At 41.6% G+C, this 21,951-nt stretch overlaps 1 protein-coding gene across 3 annotated transcripts in view; it reads right to left on the reverse strand.

Annotated features, from left to right (window-relative positions):
* Window positions 1-1,823: 1,823 nt before the first annotated feature.
* Cdh6 (cadherin 6) overlaps window positions 1,824-21,951 on the reverse strand; it is a 139,248-nt gene continuing 119,120 nt past the window's right edge. For 2 of the 3 annotated variants that reach the window (XM_021183142.2, XM_029470041.1), the window contains exons 8-12: window positions 18,267-18,403; window positions 15,551-15,672; window positions 14,341-14,458; window positions 13,952-14,203; window positions 1,824-7,738 (exon numbers count right to left, since the gene is read on the reverse strand). In XM_021183142.2, the coding sequence (XP_021038801.1) occupies window positions 7,248-7,738; window positions 13,952-14,203; window positions 14,341-14,458; window positions 15,551-15,672; window positions 18,267-18,403 (1,120 nt within the window). In that variant the 3' untranslated portion in view covers window positions 1,824-7,247. Of the gene's footprint in view, window positions 7,739-13,841; window positions 14,204-14,340; window positions 14,459-15,550; window positions 15,673-18,266; window positions 18,404-21,951 lie in introns of all 3 variants that reach the window. The other variant, XM_029470042.1, reaches the window with a different exon arrangement.

Consider the following 21,951-nt stretch of genomic DNA (forward strand, 5'->3'; position numbering starts at 1 on the left):
TAATAGTAATAAGAAAATAAGAAATCAATACTATGGAGACATTAGTTATTATTATTATTTGTGATAAACGGGTTGTTTTCCCTAATCTTTACTAAAATCATAACAAAGTGGTTTATTATGATGAGTAGACAGAACTCCTCCTACTTCAGTTCTTCCCGGATTCTGCTTCCTGAACTGTTGTTCCCTGTGCTCCCTGCCTGTCCTAGTATATGAGGTTAGGGAAGTTTGCCAGCATTCCTCGGTGTCTGCTGGCTTTGTCTGTCTTAGGGATGAGATGGTTCTGAGGGTTGTACAGAGTTGGGGGTAAGGTGGGGGGTGCTGAGTCGGGAGAGACTTGGTACTAGAGCACAGTATATAACATGCACAATTTCCTAACAGCCTCCGATTCCGAATATATTACCTGCAGCCCACCTTGCAAAATAATATGAGGAAAAACAAAATGACAAGTGAACAGACAAAAATGAGTTTATACGGCATTCATGCCTTCTGATACGATTTGAATTTTCTAAGCCCAGTTCCTTTCCGAGGACCTCAGCTGAGACCCATTACAGTGCTTAAGTATCCTTTCCTTTTCGTTTTCCTCCGTTGGTCTGTTTGATTTCTTATCTCTTGTGGTGCTTTGACCGAGAAATGCCTACAGTCCGGTCGCATATTTGAACACTTGGTCCCCAGCTTGGTGGCCCTGTTTGTGAAGGTTGCAGAGCCTTTAGAGATGGAGCTTTGCTGGAGGAAGTATGACAGTGAGGGAAGGCTTTGAGAGGCGATAACCTTGACGCACTTCCAGTTTCCTCTCCACTTCCTGTTTCCGGCTGAAGTTGTGACCTTTTAACTTCCTGCTCTGGTCACCTGCTGTCATGCCTCCCTTCTGCTTTCTCTGAAACTGTGAGTCAAAAGAACCTCGTTTTTCCCTCAGTTGCTTTTGGTCATGATGGTTTTTTGTTTTTTTGTTTTTTGTTTTTAATCACAGGAGCACAAATGTAACGAGTATACCTCTTGCCTAGAGAGAAGGGTAAATCACTTAGTCTGGTTCTCTGTTGACCTTTCCACAACACACTGTGTGTTCTCAACAGAGTATACTAGAAACAGAAATGAATAAAGGAAAATCTCCTAGGCACAACTGTGAATTCTACAAGTTAAAAATAATGATCAAAACAGCCTCAGTCCACATAAAGGGGAGGCAGCTTTAAAAAAGAAGATGTGAAGCCTTCCAGCTCCAAATGGCTTGAAAAAAACCCCCTCCCCGTTTATTACTTGTATCAAGATGTTGGCTTTTCTTCTCAATTTACTCCAATCTTGGTCTTGCTCTCTCTCTCTCTTTCTCTCTCTCTCTCTTTCTCTCGAGATCCACAGACAATTGTTTGTAAAGGAATGGTATAGAGGATGGGGGTTTGGAAGGGACAGACATATAGAACTGCCCCTTTATTTATTTATTTTATCTGAAGCAATTACTGTGGGGATAAACACCCTTCTTTCCAATATGGCAACACTATAAATAACAGCAGAATTCTTGGTGTCCCGGCAGGACCAGTGTTATAGTCTGCTGTCTGGGAGAAGTGATGGGTTACAAGCCGCTTCTGGAATAACGTATTAGCTTTGGTTAGCTATCCAAGAAGTTGAAATACTGGATTCAGAAAATTAAAATATGTTAAATACGTTAAAAAAAACCCCACTGAACCCCCAAATCAAAAAAAACAACAGCAACAACAACAACAACAAAAATCCCTCCATGATGACAAACAATAGTTGAGAGAATTGGGAGAAAAAAAAACAAGTTAGAAAAAAACAGTTTATTAAGTAATATCATATAAATAACGTTACAAAAATTGATTTGCAAAAGGCATATTTACTCTTTGTGAGAAATCACTTTTTTAAAGTTGCATCCTTTTCAAATTTATAAGACTAAGAAAAGAAAACCAAATAAAAGAAGCCATGTCAAGGAGTGGTGTTATCTCTCATTTGACTACAACAGAAGGCCCAGCCACACTGAGCTACCTCATTCTCCAAACACAGAAAACTTTGCCACGTAATGCGTAAGGCTACAGCGAGTTGCCGAACTAGGCGCGAGGATGGAAGCCAGCCCAATTGTTTCCATCCTCTCGTTCGTTCATCTTGCTGAAGACACGAACGGATAGAGGACTCCGGCCAGTAGGTCTTCAAAGGGTGGCATAAGCTTCAGTTTATACTTGAATTATTTTTTAAGTAAGTACAGTCGATAACCAGAAAGCCTTTATTTTCTTGGTTTAGAAATCACAAGTCACAGTAGGAGAACGCCAAACGGCCTTAGCTTGGTATTAGAGAAGACTCACACGGCGCTTATTACAAGGCCTATTCTGATGCGGCTTCCTTTCAAAGCAGTAAGAATAATTGCAAACAGAACAGCACAGTGGGTTTGAAGTGTTCCTGCGTTTCTTCTGAGCAGATCTATTGGACGTTTGTTGTACAAGCATTCCCCGTGAGTGCCGAGTGATTCTACATATGGGTTTTTTATTTTATTTTATAATAAACACTAAACTAATAGATCATAGAAAACTAAAAGCTTACAGAAGGTGCGCCAGATATATTTACATAAGTAGTAGCATAGCCTCACACGAAAGACCAAGATCTCATTACAGCGGGATGCTTTTTCTACAACACTGAGTCCATTTCTCATTTGTCAAATAACCTCATGTGAAAGGACATTTGAGTTTGTGATCCAAGGGTTTTTTTCTTCTTCTTTTTCTTTTAATGGAATTAAGCAACTTGTAAAAGGTCTTTTGAAATTAATCTAATAACCGGGTGTCTCCTCGGCTAAGTGCCCTAGTCTTGTCTGAAATATGGCGGGTAATGGCCTTTGTTTCCGTTTGACCTCCTCTTAACACTTTCATCTGGTGGCTCTGGCAGGCTAACGTTCCCCCCAAATTAAAAAATGAGAATGCACCATAAATAAGGTATTACAAAATGGGGAGATTAAAGATTGTCTCAGCAATGCTTAAATTAAATCGATGATGCAGAGACCATAAACTCCTGGCTTTAAAAATGAGCTATTTCTTTATTAACTTTTAACAAGTCTGTGAGCCAATGTATTTGCTTCCTAACAGGGTATTGCTCTTTACATTAAATATTGTCAGGGTCTGGTATTTTCAGTAGAGAATTATCCCTTTTGAAAATTATTCTGTAAAGACGTCAAAGGAAGATTTAAAACTCTGCAACCATGATCGTCACTGAACTCTGAGGAGACCACAATGTAATTCCCCTCTCTGGCAAAGAAAACACGCTTGTCAGAGCTCAAGATACAACCCATCTTCCTGAAAATGGCCACACTAGTTATTAATCTTTCTGCTTGTATAATCTGAGGAAGAAGGTTGGGTGGAGTGTTAGTTTAAATACCGTAAACTGCCTGTATCCTGGCCCCCCTTCCACAATGTAACAATTCAAAAATGATTTCATCTAAATAGAGTAAAAAATAAAATTACACCAAAATGATTTTTTTAAAAAAACAAAATGGAGCCTGTCTTTTAAAATAGCAGATATTTTTACTTTTTAGAGTGGTTTTCCAAAGTTGTTATGCTACTTCAAACATAGTATTTGGGGGCTAAGAGAATTTATTTGGTGGCTGTATTCATGAAGAAAAGGCATTTATTTGATTAGAATAAGCACCTCATTCAAATATTTAGCTTGCACCTAGGAATCAACTCTGTTTTTTCTTTTTTGCTGTTATGTTTCTATGGTGCTCAGGGCTGCAGAATCTCAGAATGCCTTGTTGATAAATCCTTTTCCTCTAGGAAATACCTGCTTCCAAGATAAAGCACTCTACATAGAATATTGTTCATGAGACACACAGATTACATAATGGAAACATTACGAAGTTATTTTGGCTCCTCAAAACTTGGATCTTCTGAGATCCAGAGTCAGTTTCTTGTATAATAACTTTGAGGAGTGGAAATGAGAACTAAGCCATGTATTTTTATCCTGAATTAAAATGAAATCACCAGCTTTGTTCCATCTGAAAATAGAGTGACTCTCTAGCCAAACCTCCAGAATGTGAACGTAGGGAAGTCGCATTTACAATGCCCAGATTTCCACTCCTAGGGTCTCATGAAATGGTCTGCACATCTTTCCCGTTTGATTTATTTACTTATTTGAGGACAAATGTTTTCAGATTTTTCTGAAGAAAGCAGATAGTGAGGGAATTTTAACCTAATGCACAATGGCTTAATGTTCTTTAAAATCTCAGCTTATTCTAGGAAGCATCATAAGAGGTTTAAAGACCCTCTTTCTGTCGAAAAGAGGTTTAAAGTTAGACAGGCCTCAGTGCTCTTGAAACAACCTTGTATTACTGCCCAGTCTGCTTATGTTCAACAGGGCAAATATTAAAGGTGGCCCCCTCCCACTCTCTTGTCATTCTCATTGCCTGTGTCTGTAAATCAAGAAACAAATATTATGAAAACTGGGCTGAAAACTGTGTCCCCCCCTTCCCCCCAGAACGGCATTTCAAGTTGGCTCAGGACTCAATACTCAAAGAAATCTGTCCGTGGGGAGGTTCTTAACCTGGTATTTTGGTGGGAAGCAGAAATTCAGAGAGAGATGAAGCTGGAGTTCCCATTTGCTGTGTGATGATTCTTAGAGGCAAGAGTTTCTCTGAACTTGACACCTACAGGACTCAAATAGTTCAGTTTCTTTGCAGATTTGCTTCCCCAACAATCTTTGTGATAAGACAATAAACAGTTATTTCAATATTGAGTCATAGTCATCTATTCTTGGTATGATGTGTGAGTTTTTCAGGGTGAGATAAAAAATACTTTGACCAATTACCTTGCTGACAATGCGACTTCCTTTCAAGGAACACTTGCACTCAGAGGAGAGGTCACCTTTATCCCAAAAGGTTGGAGATTGCTCTTGTCAGCCCTTGGAAATTTAACACCAAACTTCACACCAGAAGCTCAGAAGGGCAACTTTAGATAATACCTTTCTTTTTAAGAACTACGTTTCTTGGTTCAATTTGTCACATAATGTAAGATATAAGGTAGAGCACTCCAATTTTACAGTAAACCGTGTAAAGTGCCGTTCTTGTGATTCTTAGCAACTCTTATTCATCTTCCTTGGCTATCTTTTTTCATTACTTACCTGCGAATGGAATACATTCAGTGAAGCCATCTTGTAGCATTTGTTTGTGTTCCTGTGTGTGTGTGTGTGCGTGTGTATGAAGAATTAGAAAAATAAAACCTAAAAGCTGGAAATAGCCTAAGCATGAAATACTCATCAGTGTTCGGGACATCCCATCACAAACAGGAAACCATTCGGGAAATACAGAGGGCAATGTGGTTGTAAATATATATATATATATATACGTATATATATATATATATTTATATATATATATGTATATATATATATTTTAAACTGTATTCCAAATTCCGCAGTTCTCCTGTTCCACAGGTGCCACCTTTCCTACCTGGGTAACACATCTATTTAAAAGTCAACTAAACAATAGTGTGTTTCTAAACAGAAAATGTGTTGATAAAACCTCACCCTGAAATGGAAAGGATACTAAGATTATCTCTATAAAATGAACATTAATTGAAAATAAATTCCTATGACTATTAAGAGAAATCAGCACATTCTTAAGTATATATTATATATGTATGTACAGAGCCTTTTTTTTTTAAGTTTTCAAATGAGGATGTTTTCATTACAGTACTTTGGAAATTTCTGATGACTGCACACTATGAGAATCTAATGGGGAGAGTCATTAGGACGGTCATATGAAATAAATGATTTGAACCTGCCAGAAGGATTAACTGGGTTCAGTTGGGTCCCCTGGATAATAATTGACTAAGAGAGCCTAACTGCATAATTAGAGCAATAATAGATTGGATGGATTTTATATTACATTTCTGTCATAGTTGAGACTAATACTTTATCATCATTTCAAAGACAAGGATGGTAGTGTTGCTACCGAAGCCAGTTGGGAAAACATGGCTGCGTTTGGAAATTGACTGTCCCTGTGACACGAGTCTTAAGCATTCTTGCTGAAGGGGATCCATGCTCTTCTTCGGTGAGCCTTGTAGGAGCAGGGAATACTGGCTTCCACCAACATCTCAGTGCTAGTCATTTCTTTCCCTTGCTGCAGTGTAGGGATGTGATGGCTCTGAGGTCAAAGGGTTAGGTTCAAATGTGACTGGCTCTCACCTTCCCCTTGAACTCTAGAGTGGGGTATTCAATCTCCTAAGCCGCACTAAGTCAGGTTAATTATATAAAAGAAGTATTTGAAGAATATGAATTATTGTACTTCACACTTCTACACTCAGGTACAGGAGGATAATAGCAACCACACTACGAAGAGTTAACATTTGCCTCAGGAAATTCTCTCCAGGGCATTTATAGGATTAGACCTACTTCTCATTAGATTCCTGATAGTTGAAAGAATGAAGGGAACCGAGATACTTGGTGGCATAAAACCTTGAAATTCCCTAAATATGTCCTTTGTTAACTATTTTTTTTTTTGTAAAGCTATTTATCTTTTCCCTTGGTTTGGTGTGATGGTGAACCTTCTATGTTTATCACATGCAACCAAATCGTGTCAGGGAACACACCTTCTTCGCCTTTCATTACTGTCTTTGAACGATGCCATTTGATTTGCTCCTAAATCATCTTAAAACACGGAAGGATTTGATGTTATGGGTGGGTGTTGGTGCTAGGAACACCTTTCCCAGCACAGACAGGATGCCCCAGATACCACTTTAATTCCTTGACACACACACACATCCTTACAAACCCCTCCAAAGCTAATTATCTCCTTGAGAGCTGATAGACCAGGAACAATTTCCCAATTGTTAACCCCCTTTTTAAATGCTAAAACTATATTTTTATCATTAAAATGACCCCTTCTTCCATTAACATGTGAAATGTACAGTAGGAACATTCAGCTGACTGGAGGCTATGAAGGAAGTAGTAGAGTCTAGGCCAGCAGTAAGGGATGTGGCCAACCGGCTCTAAGGGGACAAGGGCCGTTCCTGCCTCTCCTCCCTCCGTGTGTCTGCTGGGCTAACTTGGTTAACTGCATGAACTAAAAAATAAAAATTTGCCTCTTGGAAGCTCATAAAAGTGTACTAGAAAAAAGTCTCTACCATTGGATCCACACGGACTGCAGCCATTGACTTTTGGACCAGGTACAACGGGAGAACCCCTCACGGAATAGTGGATAAATAGAAAGGACTAGCCACGTCACACAGTCCAGTGTCATATTGGAAAATGAAAAAGGCAATCGATTAGGAGTCTTTGTCACTGTCCATCCCTCCATACATATCTGCCAGCTTTTTGAACCGAGGGCCCCAGTCACTCAAATAGTCATAATCTTGGTCTCCATCTGTGGTCACAGATTCCAGCGAGCTCAGGGAGTCGGCCACAGAGCCGGTGCCTTCGTAGGCATAGGTGGCCAAGGAGTCGTAGGGAGGGGCTGTTGGGTCCGTGTCATTTTCCTTTAACCTTTGGTTAATGAAATCTCTGACATCCGTGTTGTCACGAGCTGTTGGAGTCCGCCGGGGTAGAAAAAGAGCTTCAGGCACAATGTCCCTGCGCGATTTGCTGTCCTCCATGGCTTCAGGGTTCCTCAGGGTTCCGATATCAAAGGCCTGGGTGTCTTCCTCTCCGCCACCTTCGTCGTTGTAACTGACAATGTTATCTCTGATGTCCTCTTTGGAAATGATCAAAGGCTCTTTCTTTCGCTGCCGCCTCAGAGCTGCGAACAGCACCACTGTCACTGGAAGCAGAAAGCAAAACAGAAGGGAAGGAAAGTTAATTTGCCACCCAATTAACGCCAGGAAGAAACACTGCTCCAACCTGCAGCTTTCAAAGTTCGCTTGAAAATGCAGGCTCAACTTGTCCCAGAGTTAAGGATACCTTTATCTCCATCCACAATCAGATTGGGAGCTTTGGGATGTAGCATTTTAAAGAAGGCTATACTTTAACTGGGGGGATAAAATGCTATCATTTTTGTCAGGACTTCCTTCTCTTTTCCCCTTTGAAAATGTAAACTACTTTCAAGGTAGGAGAAAATAAATAATAATAAAAATATTGGAGCCACAGAGAAAGTACGGTGATAAAAGTACAAATTATGCCAAGAGCCTAAAATGCTCCAAAACTGGATAAAGAAAAGGCTGGCACCTTTGGGATGTGTTGAAGGCTTCACATAACCCCACATCTAAAATAACTATTGCGCTATGCCTTCCTGCACCCCCAGCCCCCGAGAAAAGTGTAAAATTAGTTTAAAATCCCAAGCAGAGATGTGAACGTTTGCAAACCTTCCCACATTAAAAAAAAAAAAAAATTCGTACAGATAAAACCCAAAGAGACCCAGATTCCAAAAGCTAGTCTGGGCTTCAAGCTCAGCTAATTAAATAGGGCAGATAATAATAAACTTTCCACATGATTTGTGTTTGAGTTAAATAAGCATATTTATATGAGATTTCACTTTGAAAGACTTATATGTCCCACAAGTTCCCTGGCTGGAATGTCTGTTTTACAGACATATTATTTTTTCTTCTTCTAGCCCAGATTAGAGGCAAAGCAAGAATTATGTTTAAATGGCTTCTGATCTCTGTTCACAGCTGGTTGGTAGAACATAGCTGGCTACCTGTAGAGAGAGAGACACATCTACCTACAAATGGACCTAGGGGTGAAAAATAAAAGCAGCAACAGCTTAAAGAGAAAGTAAAGTGGCTATCCAACACAGAAAATGCATCTCCAGTCCATGTTTGTCCAGGACATACTGGCAGTGTCTCTTTAACATTTCACCCACGACACGGTCCAGTTTCTGTATGCCACGAAAACTGATTTCTTGCAACAATGTTTAGGAAGCAAGCACATCTTGATCCCAGTGAATAGATTTACACACTCACTTGTCTATACATTATCCTTTCAGGCACTAATAGTATTACTAGTTGGCTGCCTAGAGAGCTACTTCTCCATACCAATCACTGCACCAAGGGCATTTCATGTTCAGCTGAGTTAGTCATTGTAATAGACCTATGACTATTCACCATAGGTAAGACCCCTGTTTCCCGACAAGGAAGTCGAGATCTCGAGATGTCACATGCAGCAGGCATTCAAATCCAGGTCCACCAGACTAAAAAGGTTGCACTCTTACTTGCTATGTTGGGAGCTTATCGGGATAACTGTCTCTTTCCTAGGGAAAGACAGTTTCCCGATTCTCAAGTATGTGGCCGTGTAGCTGTCCATACTCCCTGTTCTCCTCAGAGAGTGTCCCGGCACCTCCACTGTCTCATCCACCCAGGGCATCCATTCATTCTCGCCATAAATAATTAGTGTCTGCTTTGTGCCAGGTGCAGTTCTAGGCCCTACCAGTAAAACATGTGGATGGAAAGCCGTGCTTCAGAGCATGCGCAGATGTTTGGGGACGGTTGGATGGAGACAGAAAATGAACATGTATACCAAGTCAGAAACTATTAGAGGCTGTTAAGTGTGATTTGAACAAGAAAAGGCAGAAGAGGCAAAGAGGATGGGGAGGGCTTCTCTGTTAGTTCCATGGGCTGGGAAGGTTCGTACCATTCCAGGAACGACAGGAGGAGCTATCCAAGGTGCTTGCTAGCAAAGGGGAAACAGCTACAGCCCGTAGGCAGGTCTTTGCTTGTAGTGTCTGGGGAACAAGCAAGACTCTCCATGGCTGGGCCAGAAGGGGCCAAGGAAAGGATATGAGAAGGAACCCTGGTGGCTTTGGTAAGCTTTCAGCTCCACCTTGGTAGGGGTTGGAGACCTTCAGGGCTTAGGTCTAATCCTCCTTTTATGCTGCTTTCCAGTGTGATGTGGTATGGATTTGCAAAAGCCAGGGATGTATATAGGTTAGGATAACATTAGGGATTAGAGGATAGACTTCAGCCATCTGCCCTTAAGCAGTTCAACTGTAATGTACATGAATTCTTTCTGTCCTTAAAGGCGAGACAGCAAGCGTTTATCACTCCATCATATTCCAGATTAAAGTACTCAGATTTTTAAAATTTCAGTTCTATGTTCATCTGAAATTATAGCCACAGTGAGAAGTGAGGGGGGGATAGTCAAAAGCCACAGGTGTCCAATGATTAGGCACAGTTTAAGTCTATAATGAAGACTACTTACATCTCCTGTTATCTTACCGTATACCTGATAATGGGAGATTCATGAAAACTGACTTTTATAAATGGGAACCGGGCTGGGACAGAGGCATTTAGGATTCATCTGTGTGGTGCCTTTACTGGGGAAAGGACTCTTGTTTCTCTGGTCTCTTGGGGCAAGAGGATGGCAGCAGGATTTCAGGAGTGAGGGAAGGGAGGGGGAAAAGATGTGGTCAGTTTCATGCTCCAATCCCATTGTAGATGTGATATGACCTCTCAAAGCAATTCTCTTCTCTGTAAAAGGGAAGCAATAATACAATGTCTGGGGCTGTCAAGAGGAATGAGGTAGATGTGAAAAATTTGGCAAAACTCTAAATTGCTATATAGATTAGATGTGATTGTTGTCGGGATGCTTGAAATATTTCATGTAATATTTCTACATGTATATAATGTGTTAGTTCAAATCCACTCCAAGCGCTCCTCCCTTACACACTATCTAACTTCTGTTTGAATCTTTTTACTGTTTTCTTTTAGTAAAATACTAGATGCTATGGGAATCACCCAGGGACTTTTTTGTGGTGGGCAAGTGCCCTATCCCAGAGCTCCACCCCTAGGCCAGGCCTGCCGTTGTATCAGATTTCCTCATGAGCCAGTGTGGTAACCTTCCTTCTCTGGCAACCTCTTGGCTTTGCCTCTAATCTCTCCAATGATCCCAGTTTAAGTCTGATGTTTTTTTGAGGCTGGAAACTGCATTGTAGTCCAGACGCTCACAGGGAACCTAGGGATTGGAATGGGCGGGCCATACCTGCCTGGAATGAAAGGCCTGGGTATGGCACTGAGCACTACCACCTGTTCTCTGTGTGCCTTGACCAAATGGCTAACTTCATATCTTGACGCCTCAGATTTCATATTGAAGACACAGATGCATACGTACACCCCAGGTAGTTCCGAGGAGCAGAAAAAGTTTGTAAAGCACCTTGTGCGCCACCGAAGTCTATGGAGTGAGCCTAGTTAAGCTAACACTCATTTTCTTCTTTTCAAAAAAAAAATATGTACAGAATTCCCAAAACACTAGACAAGGTGTGGGAGGTACTGAAGCCAATTAAGAATAATGAAGAGACAGTGAGTTTATTGCAGGAAAAAAAAGTGAAAAGGGGAGAAAAATGAGTTATTGAGTAGCAAGAGGGTAGAGAAGAGAAGATGGACTGATGCCTGTAGGTCTGTAAGTCAACGTGCCACAGAGATGCTTGCACATCTAGGATTATGGCTGCTCTACACATAATTTCCAGGAAATGGAGCCAGCCCAGATGTCTAAATAGATGAATAAAAAAAACCATGATACATATACACAATGGGATTTTATGCAGCCACAAAAAAAAAATGAAATCATGACATTTTCAGGAAAAACTGACTGAATGAGAGCATTACATTACTTGAAATAAGTCAAGTTCAGGACAAATCCTATATTTTCTTCTACATGAAAAATCTAGATTAACATCATATGTATGCACATATTCATGCATATGTATTTCTCTCTCTCTCTCTGTGTTTAACTATGTGGAGTGTAGGTTGCAAAAGTAGGAAGGGTCTAATGAGGGGGCAGAAGGAGGGTAGGGAGTGAATTGAATATATGAAAAAAAGTGGAGAGGGGCCATCTGGGGAAGGGGTAGGGCGGTGGGGAAGGGAGAGGGTGAGAACCAAGTATGAGGACACATGTGTATGGAGAATCAATTTGATGTGTAAAGAGATACATTGCTTTGTACGTTAACCATAAAAAACAGCTAACATGTAAAATTAGGACAGAGAACTAGAGGTGGTAAGGAGGTTTAGTAGGTAAAGGCTGCTCCTCCTTCCACCGGCTGAGCTCCCCCACCCCAGGTTGTCTGGACACTCCTTTTCTATCAAGAACAATGATCAAGTCCTCCAGGTTTCACAGACACACAGAATTTGTGACACCGAACCGATATGCCTTTGTACACTGTCAGTGCTACAGACCTTCCGACCGTAAAATGCTTTGCTCAACTCTTGCTTGAGAAGAGGACTGTGGTTCTGAAGTCAAGTTTCCAGTCTTCTGTTGTAGTTGACAGCACTGATCAGTAATGAGCAACGTCTTTCTTGTAGAAACACAGGTCCCTTTCTTTCCATGCATCTCCACTGTTATCCAGGCGTCATTATTGGAAGGGGTCTCCTCCTGGTGACATTTTCTTTCTTGCCTTTTTAGAGAGGGCCTCCCATATCTTAGGCTGGCACAAACTTACCACATAGCTAAGGATGACCCTCAATTCCTGATCTCTAGTTTTCCACCTCTCCAGTGCTGTGGTTCCAGGTGTGGGTCAAGCTTGGATCTTTTATTTGAAGCTGTATAGAGGTGAGACTGTAAAACCAAACCTTGTTTTTATTTTATTTTTTAATATAATTGTGCTTTTTTGATGTCCACCGGTGTCTTGTCTTCATGCATGTCTGTGTACCACATGCATGCCTGGTATTGGATCCTCCGGAACTACCATTAAAGATGGTTGTGGGATCTGCCAAGTGAGTACTGGGAATCCAACCTGGATCCTCTGGAAGAACAGCCAATACTCTTCACTGAGGAGCCATCTCTCCAGCCCCTCGTGCTCAGTCTTGGAAGGGATACTTTAGCTGATATTTGATTTTTTTTTTTTTTACTTGAATGATAGTCAAAAGCTTGTTAACCTTTTTGAACTCAGTTGTTTTTTGTTTGTTTGTTTGTTTGTTTTTGGCTTTTACTTCTTTGAGGAAATTCCTGGGAGAAACAACTTAATGGGAGAAAGACAGATCTTGCTTTATGGATTCAGGGGGTCCAGTCCATGGTCACTTGGATCTACCACTTTTGAGACCGTGATGAGGCAAAGAGTCATTGTGGCAGCAACATGGGGCAGAAGAGGCAGCACATCTCACGATGGACAAGGGAAAGAATGAGCAAAAGGGTCCAGGAACCAGATATGCCCTTCAAAGCTATGCCAGGTGGCATAATTTCTTCAACCGGGTCCCACATCCTAACAGTTCATTCAACTCTGAACTCATTGGCACATTGATCATCTTAATGACGTTAACAACTCCTGATCCAGTTCCTCTCAGTTGCACCACCAACCAAGCATGATATCTCTAACACATGAGCTCTTCTTGGGGGAAAGACTTCATATCCGAGCCATAACCGGTCTTGGTTTTCACTTTTATTACACTCCAGATTTGCTTCCTAATGATGGGAGTTATTTAGTAACAATCTGAAAATGATAGACATTCCATACGTGGTAGCCAGAAAGCAGTGCTAAGTGGGTAGTTATTCCATTGTGTAGCTCAAATTAACTTTGTTTCATTAAAGAGAAATGCCGTACTTTTCTTTCTTCCCGTGTGTGAGAAGGAAAAGTCTCCTCCCGTCCTTTTCCAGTTTTCTATTGATCTTAAATATTACCTTGTAGAAGGGGCTTTCGTCAGTTGCTCCATGCTGGATGACTCACACTCTTCAAAATCTACCAGTATTTGCCAAGTTAAATATTGACGACAAACAGAACAAACAGGGTATATATAGATATTGCTTCCTAATTTCCCTGAGACGCATTGCAGTATGATAGAAAACATATTATTTTGGTGAAATGGCACCCTGGGCAAGCAAAGACATGGGCACATATCACATCTGTTCATTCTTCAAAGCCATTCATTCTTTTTTTTTTTTTTAAGCAAGAAAACGAGTTCATGTTTGAATAACACAGATTCTCAGCATATGACTCTACTCACCTAGATCAGGCTGTATGCCTTACTGGGGGAGGCGGAAAAATCTAGAGTGTCACAGTAACAGTGTGTGCCCCTCACCAAGGGGAGATAGGATGCAGGGAGAAGCAGTTTACCTAGTAGGATCACGATGCACAGAAGGATGGCCACCAGAGCCCCTGTGCTCAGCCCTGTGGGGTGGATGAGGGCCTCGGCGTGGCAGGACTGCATGTTCCCATGGTGGTCACATGCACAGACCCGGACAGTCACTGTCCCAGTGCTGCTTTGGACTGGGTAGTCGTTGTCTGAAATGACCACAGGCAGGAGATAGGTGCTCATCTCGTGTCTGTTATAGCCATTTTTCCGAGTTAGGATCCCTGCAGTGTTATCTGGAAGCAGAAAGCAAAATGGTGAATGTGTAGATGCTCCGTTATTCATTGAAGAGGTTGTGATGGAGACAGATGTGGGTGAAGATGGAGATCCAGTCCATAGGGACTTAGATAGGGAAGGTCGGGAGCTAACTTACCTTTGTTGTCTTGTATAGTAAAGTTTGAGCCACTGGCTGCTTCTGGGGCCAACGAGAAGGAAAATTGGTGTCCACTGTAAGGATCATCCTTGTCAACAGCGCGCAGGGTCTGAATCAGCTGCAGTAGAGACCAGAGCGTATCTGTCACAAAGGCTCAGGGCCCAAAAGAGGTTCTCACAGGGTGGTGTTTGTTTTTTTTTTTTTTTTTTTTTTTTTTTTAATTGCTAGTTCTACAGTTTGTAATTGAATGAAGATGACAATGAAGATGACAGCCCTTAAAAGAACCACCAATGCATTCCCTGCAAAGGACTCCTTCTTTGCTGTGGGATCCGCTTTGCTTTGCAAACAGTGTGGTCTTCACCCGGACCTCACTTCCCTCTACACCAGAGCCCCTTCCTAGGTTGTGACAATCTGAATGATCCCCAGACCTTGCCAGAAATCCCCACGGGGCGAGATGGCCCAGGCTGAGAAGCGCTGCTAGAGAGTGACACAGAACCCCGAAATGTCTCGGTGCTTATTGACAGTGTTGCCAGGTAATGAAGTGCATGTACTCTGGACAGCCTGGGCTAAAGCCCTATCTTCTTACCTTCCTAGGTTAGCAACTTGGGAAAAAATTATAAAGAAAATGAATGTATAACAAAAAAAGCAACCTGCCATAACTTCAACTTTCCCTTTCCCCGCCCTTCCGCAGTGCACTCCTGTTTTGACAAAGTGCAGCGTAATTCCTCGGTCACAGGCTGCAAAGACCTCTCAGGTGGGTGGCAAATGGGGGAAGCAGTAAAACGTTCATGAATTTGTATTACTTTACAGATGGGCAATGTAAATAAGTAAAACTGTGAATTATAGGCAATTGGATAATGTGTTCTAGTTATTATTTTCAAGTACATATGCAAATTAAGCTATCTGTTCACCAATACAGATTTTATTCCGGCGACACTATGACTAATCTATTTTGATGAGAACTTAAGACTGACTTGGAACTTGCGTCAGCCTTGGAAACTGATGAACCTTCCAGTTCTTAGAAACTGTTTGTTCTCTGATGCAAGTTAAACATCCATCTTGTCTTGGTTATTATTTATGGTATTAATACCCTTGGCATCCACTTCATAGATAATTCAAGAGGAGCCCTCCGCTGTGTTTATCGTCTCAATTATTAGATCTAAATTAATCTGACTTCCAAGCTGAAGGTGCTTTTTAAAATACAACTCACCTGATCCGCCTTTGCTTTTTCACAGACAAAAGTTTCATAGAACTCAGCAAATTCTGGGGCATTGTCGTTGACGTCAAGAACTTTAATATATAGAGGAACGCGGCTGCTTTGCTTTGGGTTATCTGATGCACAGCAAAAAGAAAGAAACAGGCATTTTTGTGTCGGTCACTGATTCTCCTTAGACAACAACAGACACCTATTCTTTCACTCTCATCCTTCTGCACTACTCCCCTTGGTCCACTGGAGGACGGACTTCTGGTCTGAGGGGCAGGAGTTAGGAGCTCTTGCTTTCTCTCTCATCCACTTAACGCACGTCTATTGAACACATGTTCATTTAATAAAACCTTCCTGAAACATCTGACACCTAGTTTGGGCTGGTAATTATTTTGGATCCTGGGTCTCGAAAAGGAGCTAAATAAGTATAGTGAGTTTTAGGTAGTTATTCTAATGTGGAGATAAACACACATATGAGCACACGCTACCCCAGAGGGTAAAATGAAGCAGCAAAAAGGGATATAGAGAGATGGAGCTGTGAGTTGTGTAGGATAACCCAGGATGTTGTGTGGGATAACCCAGGATGGCGGCTCAGAGGCATCAGGTTCAGATGTGACCAAAGAGAAGGAGTAAGTCATGTGGAATCGTCTAGATTCCCAAGGAAATAAAACGGAGTAGAAAAGCTTTGGAGTAAGTGAGCGCTGATTTTATACAAGCGCTCAGATTTTCATTTGTTGAAGATGGTTAACAAGTTCTGACAACAGTATTCTTTTGTTTGTTTGTTTGTTTTTTTAAGACTTATTTATTTATTTATTCTATGTACGTGAGTACACTGTTGCTGTCTTCAGACACACCAGAAGAGGGCATCAGATCTTATTAGATGGTTGTGAACCAGCATGTGGGTGCTGGGATTTGAACTCAGGACCTCTGGAAGGGCAATCAGTGCTCTTAACCACCAAGCCATCTCTCCAGCCCTCTAACAACAGTATTCTTAAGATCTCTAGCGTCTGTTTTTCTCACACTATTCTCTCAAAGTTAAAGTGGCTGTACATGAATTGTGATATGTATCAATTACCCATATTTTCAAATAAATTAAGAGAAACATTAAATACTAAAAATAGAACATTTTAGGCATAAACCTAAATATACATAAAATGACAAGTAAAAAACTAAACTTCATGTTTTTTAAAATGGTCATTTGTAGTGGAAAATTATTTTGTAATTTTAAAGCTTTAAGAGTGCACTGTTGTTGGTGTGTCTGCCAGTCCCTTGGTACAAACTCTGCAATCCAAATTCCTATCTCACAAATGTCTAATGAGGAGCCCTTATCACTATCAACACTGGGGCCTCCTTTGGTCCCTGTTGGCCGTTCATTATTCCACCCAGTGTCCTTCAGAGACTTCACATCTCGTGAGTTATGTTGGCAAAATGGAGTCATAATAAACCATTTGATAGGGAATATTTCACAGCAGATATCCAGCTGAGATAAAAGTGTTTAGAACTTCAGAAATTAAAAGCAAAATCTAAAAGAGCTATATACTTCGGAAGACAATTTTAAACACTGAAATATTATTTTAAAGATTATCCTCTTTTTTTTTTTTTAAACGTGCTTCTGTCTAACAGTGCTCACTGTTCACATTAACTTTCATTGAGTAACCTAATTTTATTTGAAATGTACTTTTCGGCACTATTTTTCTTTGCATTGGCTTTCATGTGGTGTGCCATAAAGTCCATCCTAAACATTTTATTGATTGCGTGGTGCTTTATATTGCTTGATTTGATAGACTTCAGGGAAGTGATGATCTGTAGCTCTTAATTCGTAAAGATTTTGAAATAGAAGTTCTGTAGGAGGTTAGAAAGAATATCTAAATGGTGTTGGCCCACGCCTACATTTTGAAAATGTGTGGCTCTACACAGTCCCTTGCTTCCTCACACAATATTTGAGAGTTCACTTTTTTCAGGTGTTTTTGTGACTGTCTAGCTTATATTCTTTGGGAAAGCATATCTAGCATGTATGTATTCTATTTCATTTGAAAGATATATATCTATATCTATATATACATATATACACACATATGATGTATATCATATATATACATATATATGCATGTACACACATATATATGTATATATAACCTCTATATGTATAATATTTATGTAATCCATCCATCCATCCATCCATCCATCCATCCATCCATCCATCCATCCAGGATTTCTCCCTTGTAGACCTGGCAATCCTTGAACTCAGAGAGATCCACCATGCCACTAGGCAGGCTCATTATTTGTGTGTGTATAGATCCCACATTAATGTTGGGTGTCTTCCTTTATTACCTTACTGCTTGTTGAATGCTTTCCTAGTCTAGATAGCCAACATGCTCTGGACACCTCCTGTCTCTGCCTCCTGAATGCTGGGATAACAGGCAGCCATCACATCTGCCCAGCTTTTATGTAGACCTGGGGGAGTCACACTTTTCTGCTGGGCCATCTCTCTAACCTGGAGAGACCTGTTCTTATTTCCAAATTGCACAGTTTTCTCCAGTTAAGGTCAATCAACACACATTGAGAAGAAACACTGTTGCAGATCTTTCCCCAGTACTCTTTCTTTCAACATACAGGAGCAGGACCATTGATGTAAGGTGAATAGCTTTGGCCATGCTTGAGCAAGCCGTCACCTCGACACTCGTTCCGTCAGTGGGGACAGCACTGATCAGGTTGGACTTACTAATCTCCGTGGCTATCACTGTGATGTTGTGCCACAGCAGGGCTTCCCGGTCGAGAAGTTTTGATGTAAAAATCGAACCGTTTCCAGAATCAATGTTGAATATCCTGTCCATATCTGTGTGTCTATCCACAGAATACCTGAAAACGCAGAGTAGAATTTTGACTTTTCTTGACTTGCTCTTTTCACAACGTAAAACCACTCCAAGAACATCTCATCTATTAATTCTTTCTATTTGTAGTGCTTTGAAGCATCTGTAACTGCAATGTTAAGCAAAATATTTTGATAAATTATATCTTTACAGTCAGCTTGAATAGTACACTTACTAGGCAAGTTGATGATTTTACTAATTTCTTTTTAATGTGCAATTAGACCAAGTTTATTTTAATATGTAATTTAGATCAAGTTTATATAGTAACTAATTTCTTATGGCTTTGTGGTGTGTGTGTGTGTGTTATGTACGTGTATGTGCGAGAGCATGTGTGGTGTAGGTGAGGTATGTGTGTATATGTGATTTGTAGGTGTGTGTGAGTGTGTGTGTGTGATGTGTAGGTCTGTGTATGTGTGTGTGTATGATGTTTAGGTCTGTGTGTGGTGTGTGTGTGTGTGTGTGTGTAGATCTCTGTGTGAATGTGCTCACACATCATCAGAGGTTGATGATGAGTTTTTTTTTCAGTTGCTTTCCTCTTTGTTCTGAGATAGGGCCTCTCAGTTAACCCAGAGACCACTGCTGGTGCTAGCCAGCTTACTGCAGGGATTCTCAGTTTTTGCCTTCAGAGTACTGGAATTCTAACCAGGCGGCTAAGTCCACCAGTCCTTTATGTAGGCTCCGGGGTTCAAAGTCCAATCCTGGACCATTTCAGGCATCATTTCCCAGGATATATTCTATTTTTAAAATTAAGATTTAGACTGGGGGCAGGTGGGGTTGGGAACAGGAGTGATCAGGTTTCGGGGAGGGAGAGAGGGAGAGAATACTGGGGGGATGATTGGAATGGGGGGACATTTGGGGAGCAAGCTAGAAACCTAGAGCAACGGATACTCTGTGGAATCTACGAGGGGAAACTAGCCAAGACTCCTAGTAATGGGGTACACGGAGCCCAAACCAGTCACTTTCTGTAACTGCACGGTGAGGACTCAAGTGCAGGGATTGGGACACAAACCCAGCCACAAAGCCTCTGACACACACTTTTTCATGCTTGCAGAATATTCTGGAACAGGAGCCTAACATAATTGTCATCAGAGAGACCAGAGAGAGGCCCTTCATCCAGCAAATGAAGGGAGCAGATACAGAGACCCACAGCCAAACATTAGGTGGAACTCCAGGAATCCTGTGGAGGAGGGGTAGGAAGGATTGGGAAAGCCAAAGGGATCAAGGACTCCTTGAGAACACGGCCCACAGAATCATCTGACTGGGGCTCAAGTGGGCTCACAGAGATCAGGGAGAGAGCCTGTGTGGGTCTGATCTAGTTCCTCTGCATATATGTTATGGGTATATATCTTGGTGTTTATGGGACTCCTACCAGTTGGGAGTGGGCGCTGTCTCTAACTCTTGCCCTCATGCTTGCCCTTTGGGACTGCTTTCCTTCCTCTGGGTTGCCTTGTCCAGCCTTGATGTGACAGTATGTGCCTGGTCTTATTTTAACCTTTTATACTATATTTGGTTGATGTCCCTGGAAGGCCTGCTCTTTTCTGAAGGGAGGTGAAGCAGAGCTGGGGGAGCGAATCAGGGGGAAGGGGAGGTGGGTGCAAAGAACTAGGGGGAGAGGCAGGAGGATAAACTAGTCAGGATGTAATATATGAAAGAAGAATAAGTGAAAAGGAAAAAAATAAGTTTTTAGATTGTCAGAAAGTTAATATATGTGCTTATATAGGGACAGGTTACTTTTTATATCATCCGTTATATTTTAAGGATCATTCTGTTTTCAGAAAACAGAAGCTGCCTAGTGTGGGCAAGGATGGTCGGGTAGGAGAGGGAGGTAGGGCGTGGGATTAGAGAGGAACGCAGACTCTGAGCAGAAGGATGTGTGGCCACAGGAAAGCACTGGGGTCTATTCTAAATGCCATGGAAACCTCTGCCTGGGCCCCATGTAGGGCAGCCCCCTAATGTAAACCATACTGAAAGAAAGATAACTGGTTGGATCGAGGAGAGATGTTGGGTAGCACTTTTACAAGATGTGGGGAGAGGAGTGAAACACAGGGCTTCGAGAAGATGCGAGGCCCCATTTTTGGCACGTAGAGATTGTGGGTCTGAGGGACACCTGGTGGGTCTAATGAGGCAGAGAGCCACACGGACAACCTGGGTTCTTACTCCGTGACCGTGGGAACGGGAATGCTGAGAACAGTATCCCTTAAGTACCCAATAGGAGCAGAGAGTTGTTCAACAAGGGCAAGAACGATGCTAGGGTAGCGTGAGGGATGGGGACTATTTACAGAGATCATGTGGAGATTCACAGGGGGACCAGAATGGCATCTTAGAAACCAAAGATGAACAGCACCTTCGACCCCAACACGGACGACAACATGAAGAAACTGGAGGAATGTTACCGTTTTTTCCATATTTTTTCTAGTTTTAACCTATGTTTAAATTTATTTAAATATGTAACTCAATTTTAGGATAGCCATATAAAGGGCCCAAGTATATATGTATGCTTATGAGCGAAAAGGTACTGAGAAAATTCTGAAGAGACTTGATATGTTAAGGTTTGTCATTAAACAAACAAACAAACAAACAATTCCCATGTCCACTGCATTTTCAAAACTTCTGTCATGGTAGGGAGTATAAAGATGTTGGCTTTTTTTAAAAATATTTTTTATTACATCTTTTCCTCAATTACATTTCCAATGCTATCCCAAAAGTCCCCCATACCCTCCCCCCCTACTTCCCTACCCACCCATTCCCAGGTTTTTTTTTTTTGGCCCTGGCGTTTCCCTGTACTGGGGCATATAAAGTTTGCATGTCCAATGGGCCTCTCTTTCCAGTGATGGCCGACTAGGCCATCTTTGGCTTACCCAGCATTGGGGCATGCTAGAGGGGTGAGGAAGGAGTGGGTGAATGGGTGGAGGAGCACCCTCAAAGAGGCAAAGGGGAGGAGGAGAGGTGGGGGAGGGGATGGCAGGTAGAGGGATAACAGGGATGGGGGTATAATTTGAAATGTAAATGAATAAAATGATTAATAAAACAACAACAAAAACAAAAACAAAAAATGTTGGCTTAAACTGGGAGCTCCCAGAGACCAAGCCACCAAGCACAGAGCAAATATGGGCTGGCCCAAGGCCCCAGCACATACAGCAGAGGACTGCCCTGTCTGGTCTTAGTGGGAAAGGATGCGCCTAATCCTGTAGAGACTTGAGGTCTCAGGGAAGGGGGGATGCATGGGGTGGGGGAGCACCCTCTCAGAAGAAGGGAAGGGGAGATGGGGTGAAGAATTCTGGGAGGGGGTACCAGGAAGGGGAGCAAAGCAATGAGCAAAAGGAAATGATGGCTGAAAAAAACCCGCTTAGTTGAAACAATTTAAATAAATCACCCAACTATCAGATGCATTGAGAGTTGCAAAGGCTCTAAGAAAAGATATGAGTCATCTGTAACAATGTAAAGTACTCACAGTACTGTGTACACAGTACACAGAAAAGGTATGAGTCATCTGTAACAATGCACAGTACTCACAGTACTGTGTACACAGTACACAGA

The sequence above is a fragment of the Mus caroli genome, chromosome 15 (genome assembly GCF_900094665.2).
Source record: "Mus caroli chromosome 15, CAROLI_EIJ_v1.1, whole genome shotgun sequence".
Classification (NCBI taxonomy): Eukaryota; Metazoa; Chordata; class Mammalia; order Rodentia; family Muridae; genus Mus; species Mus caroli.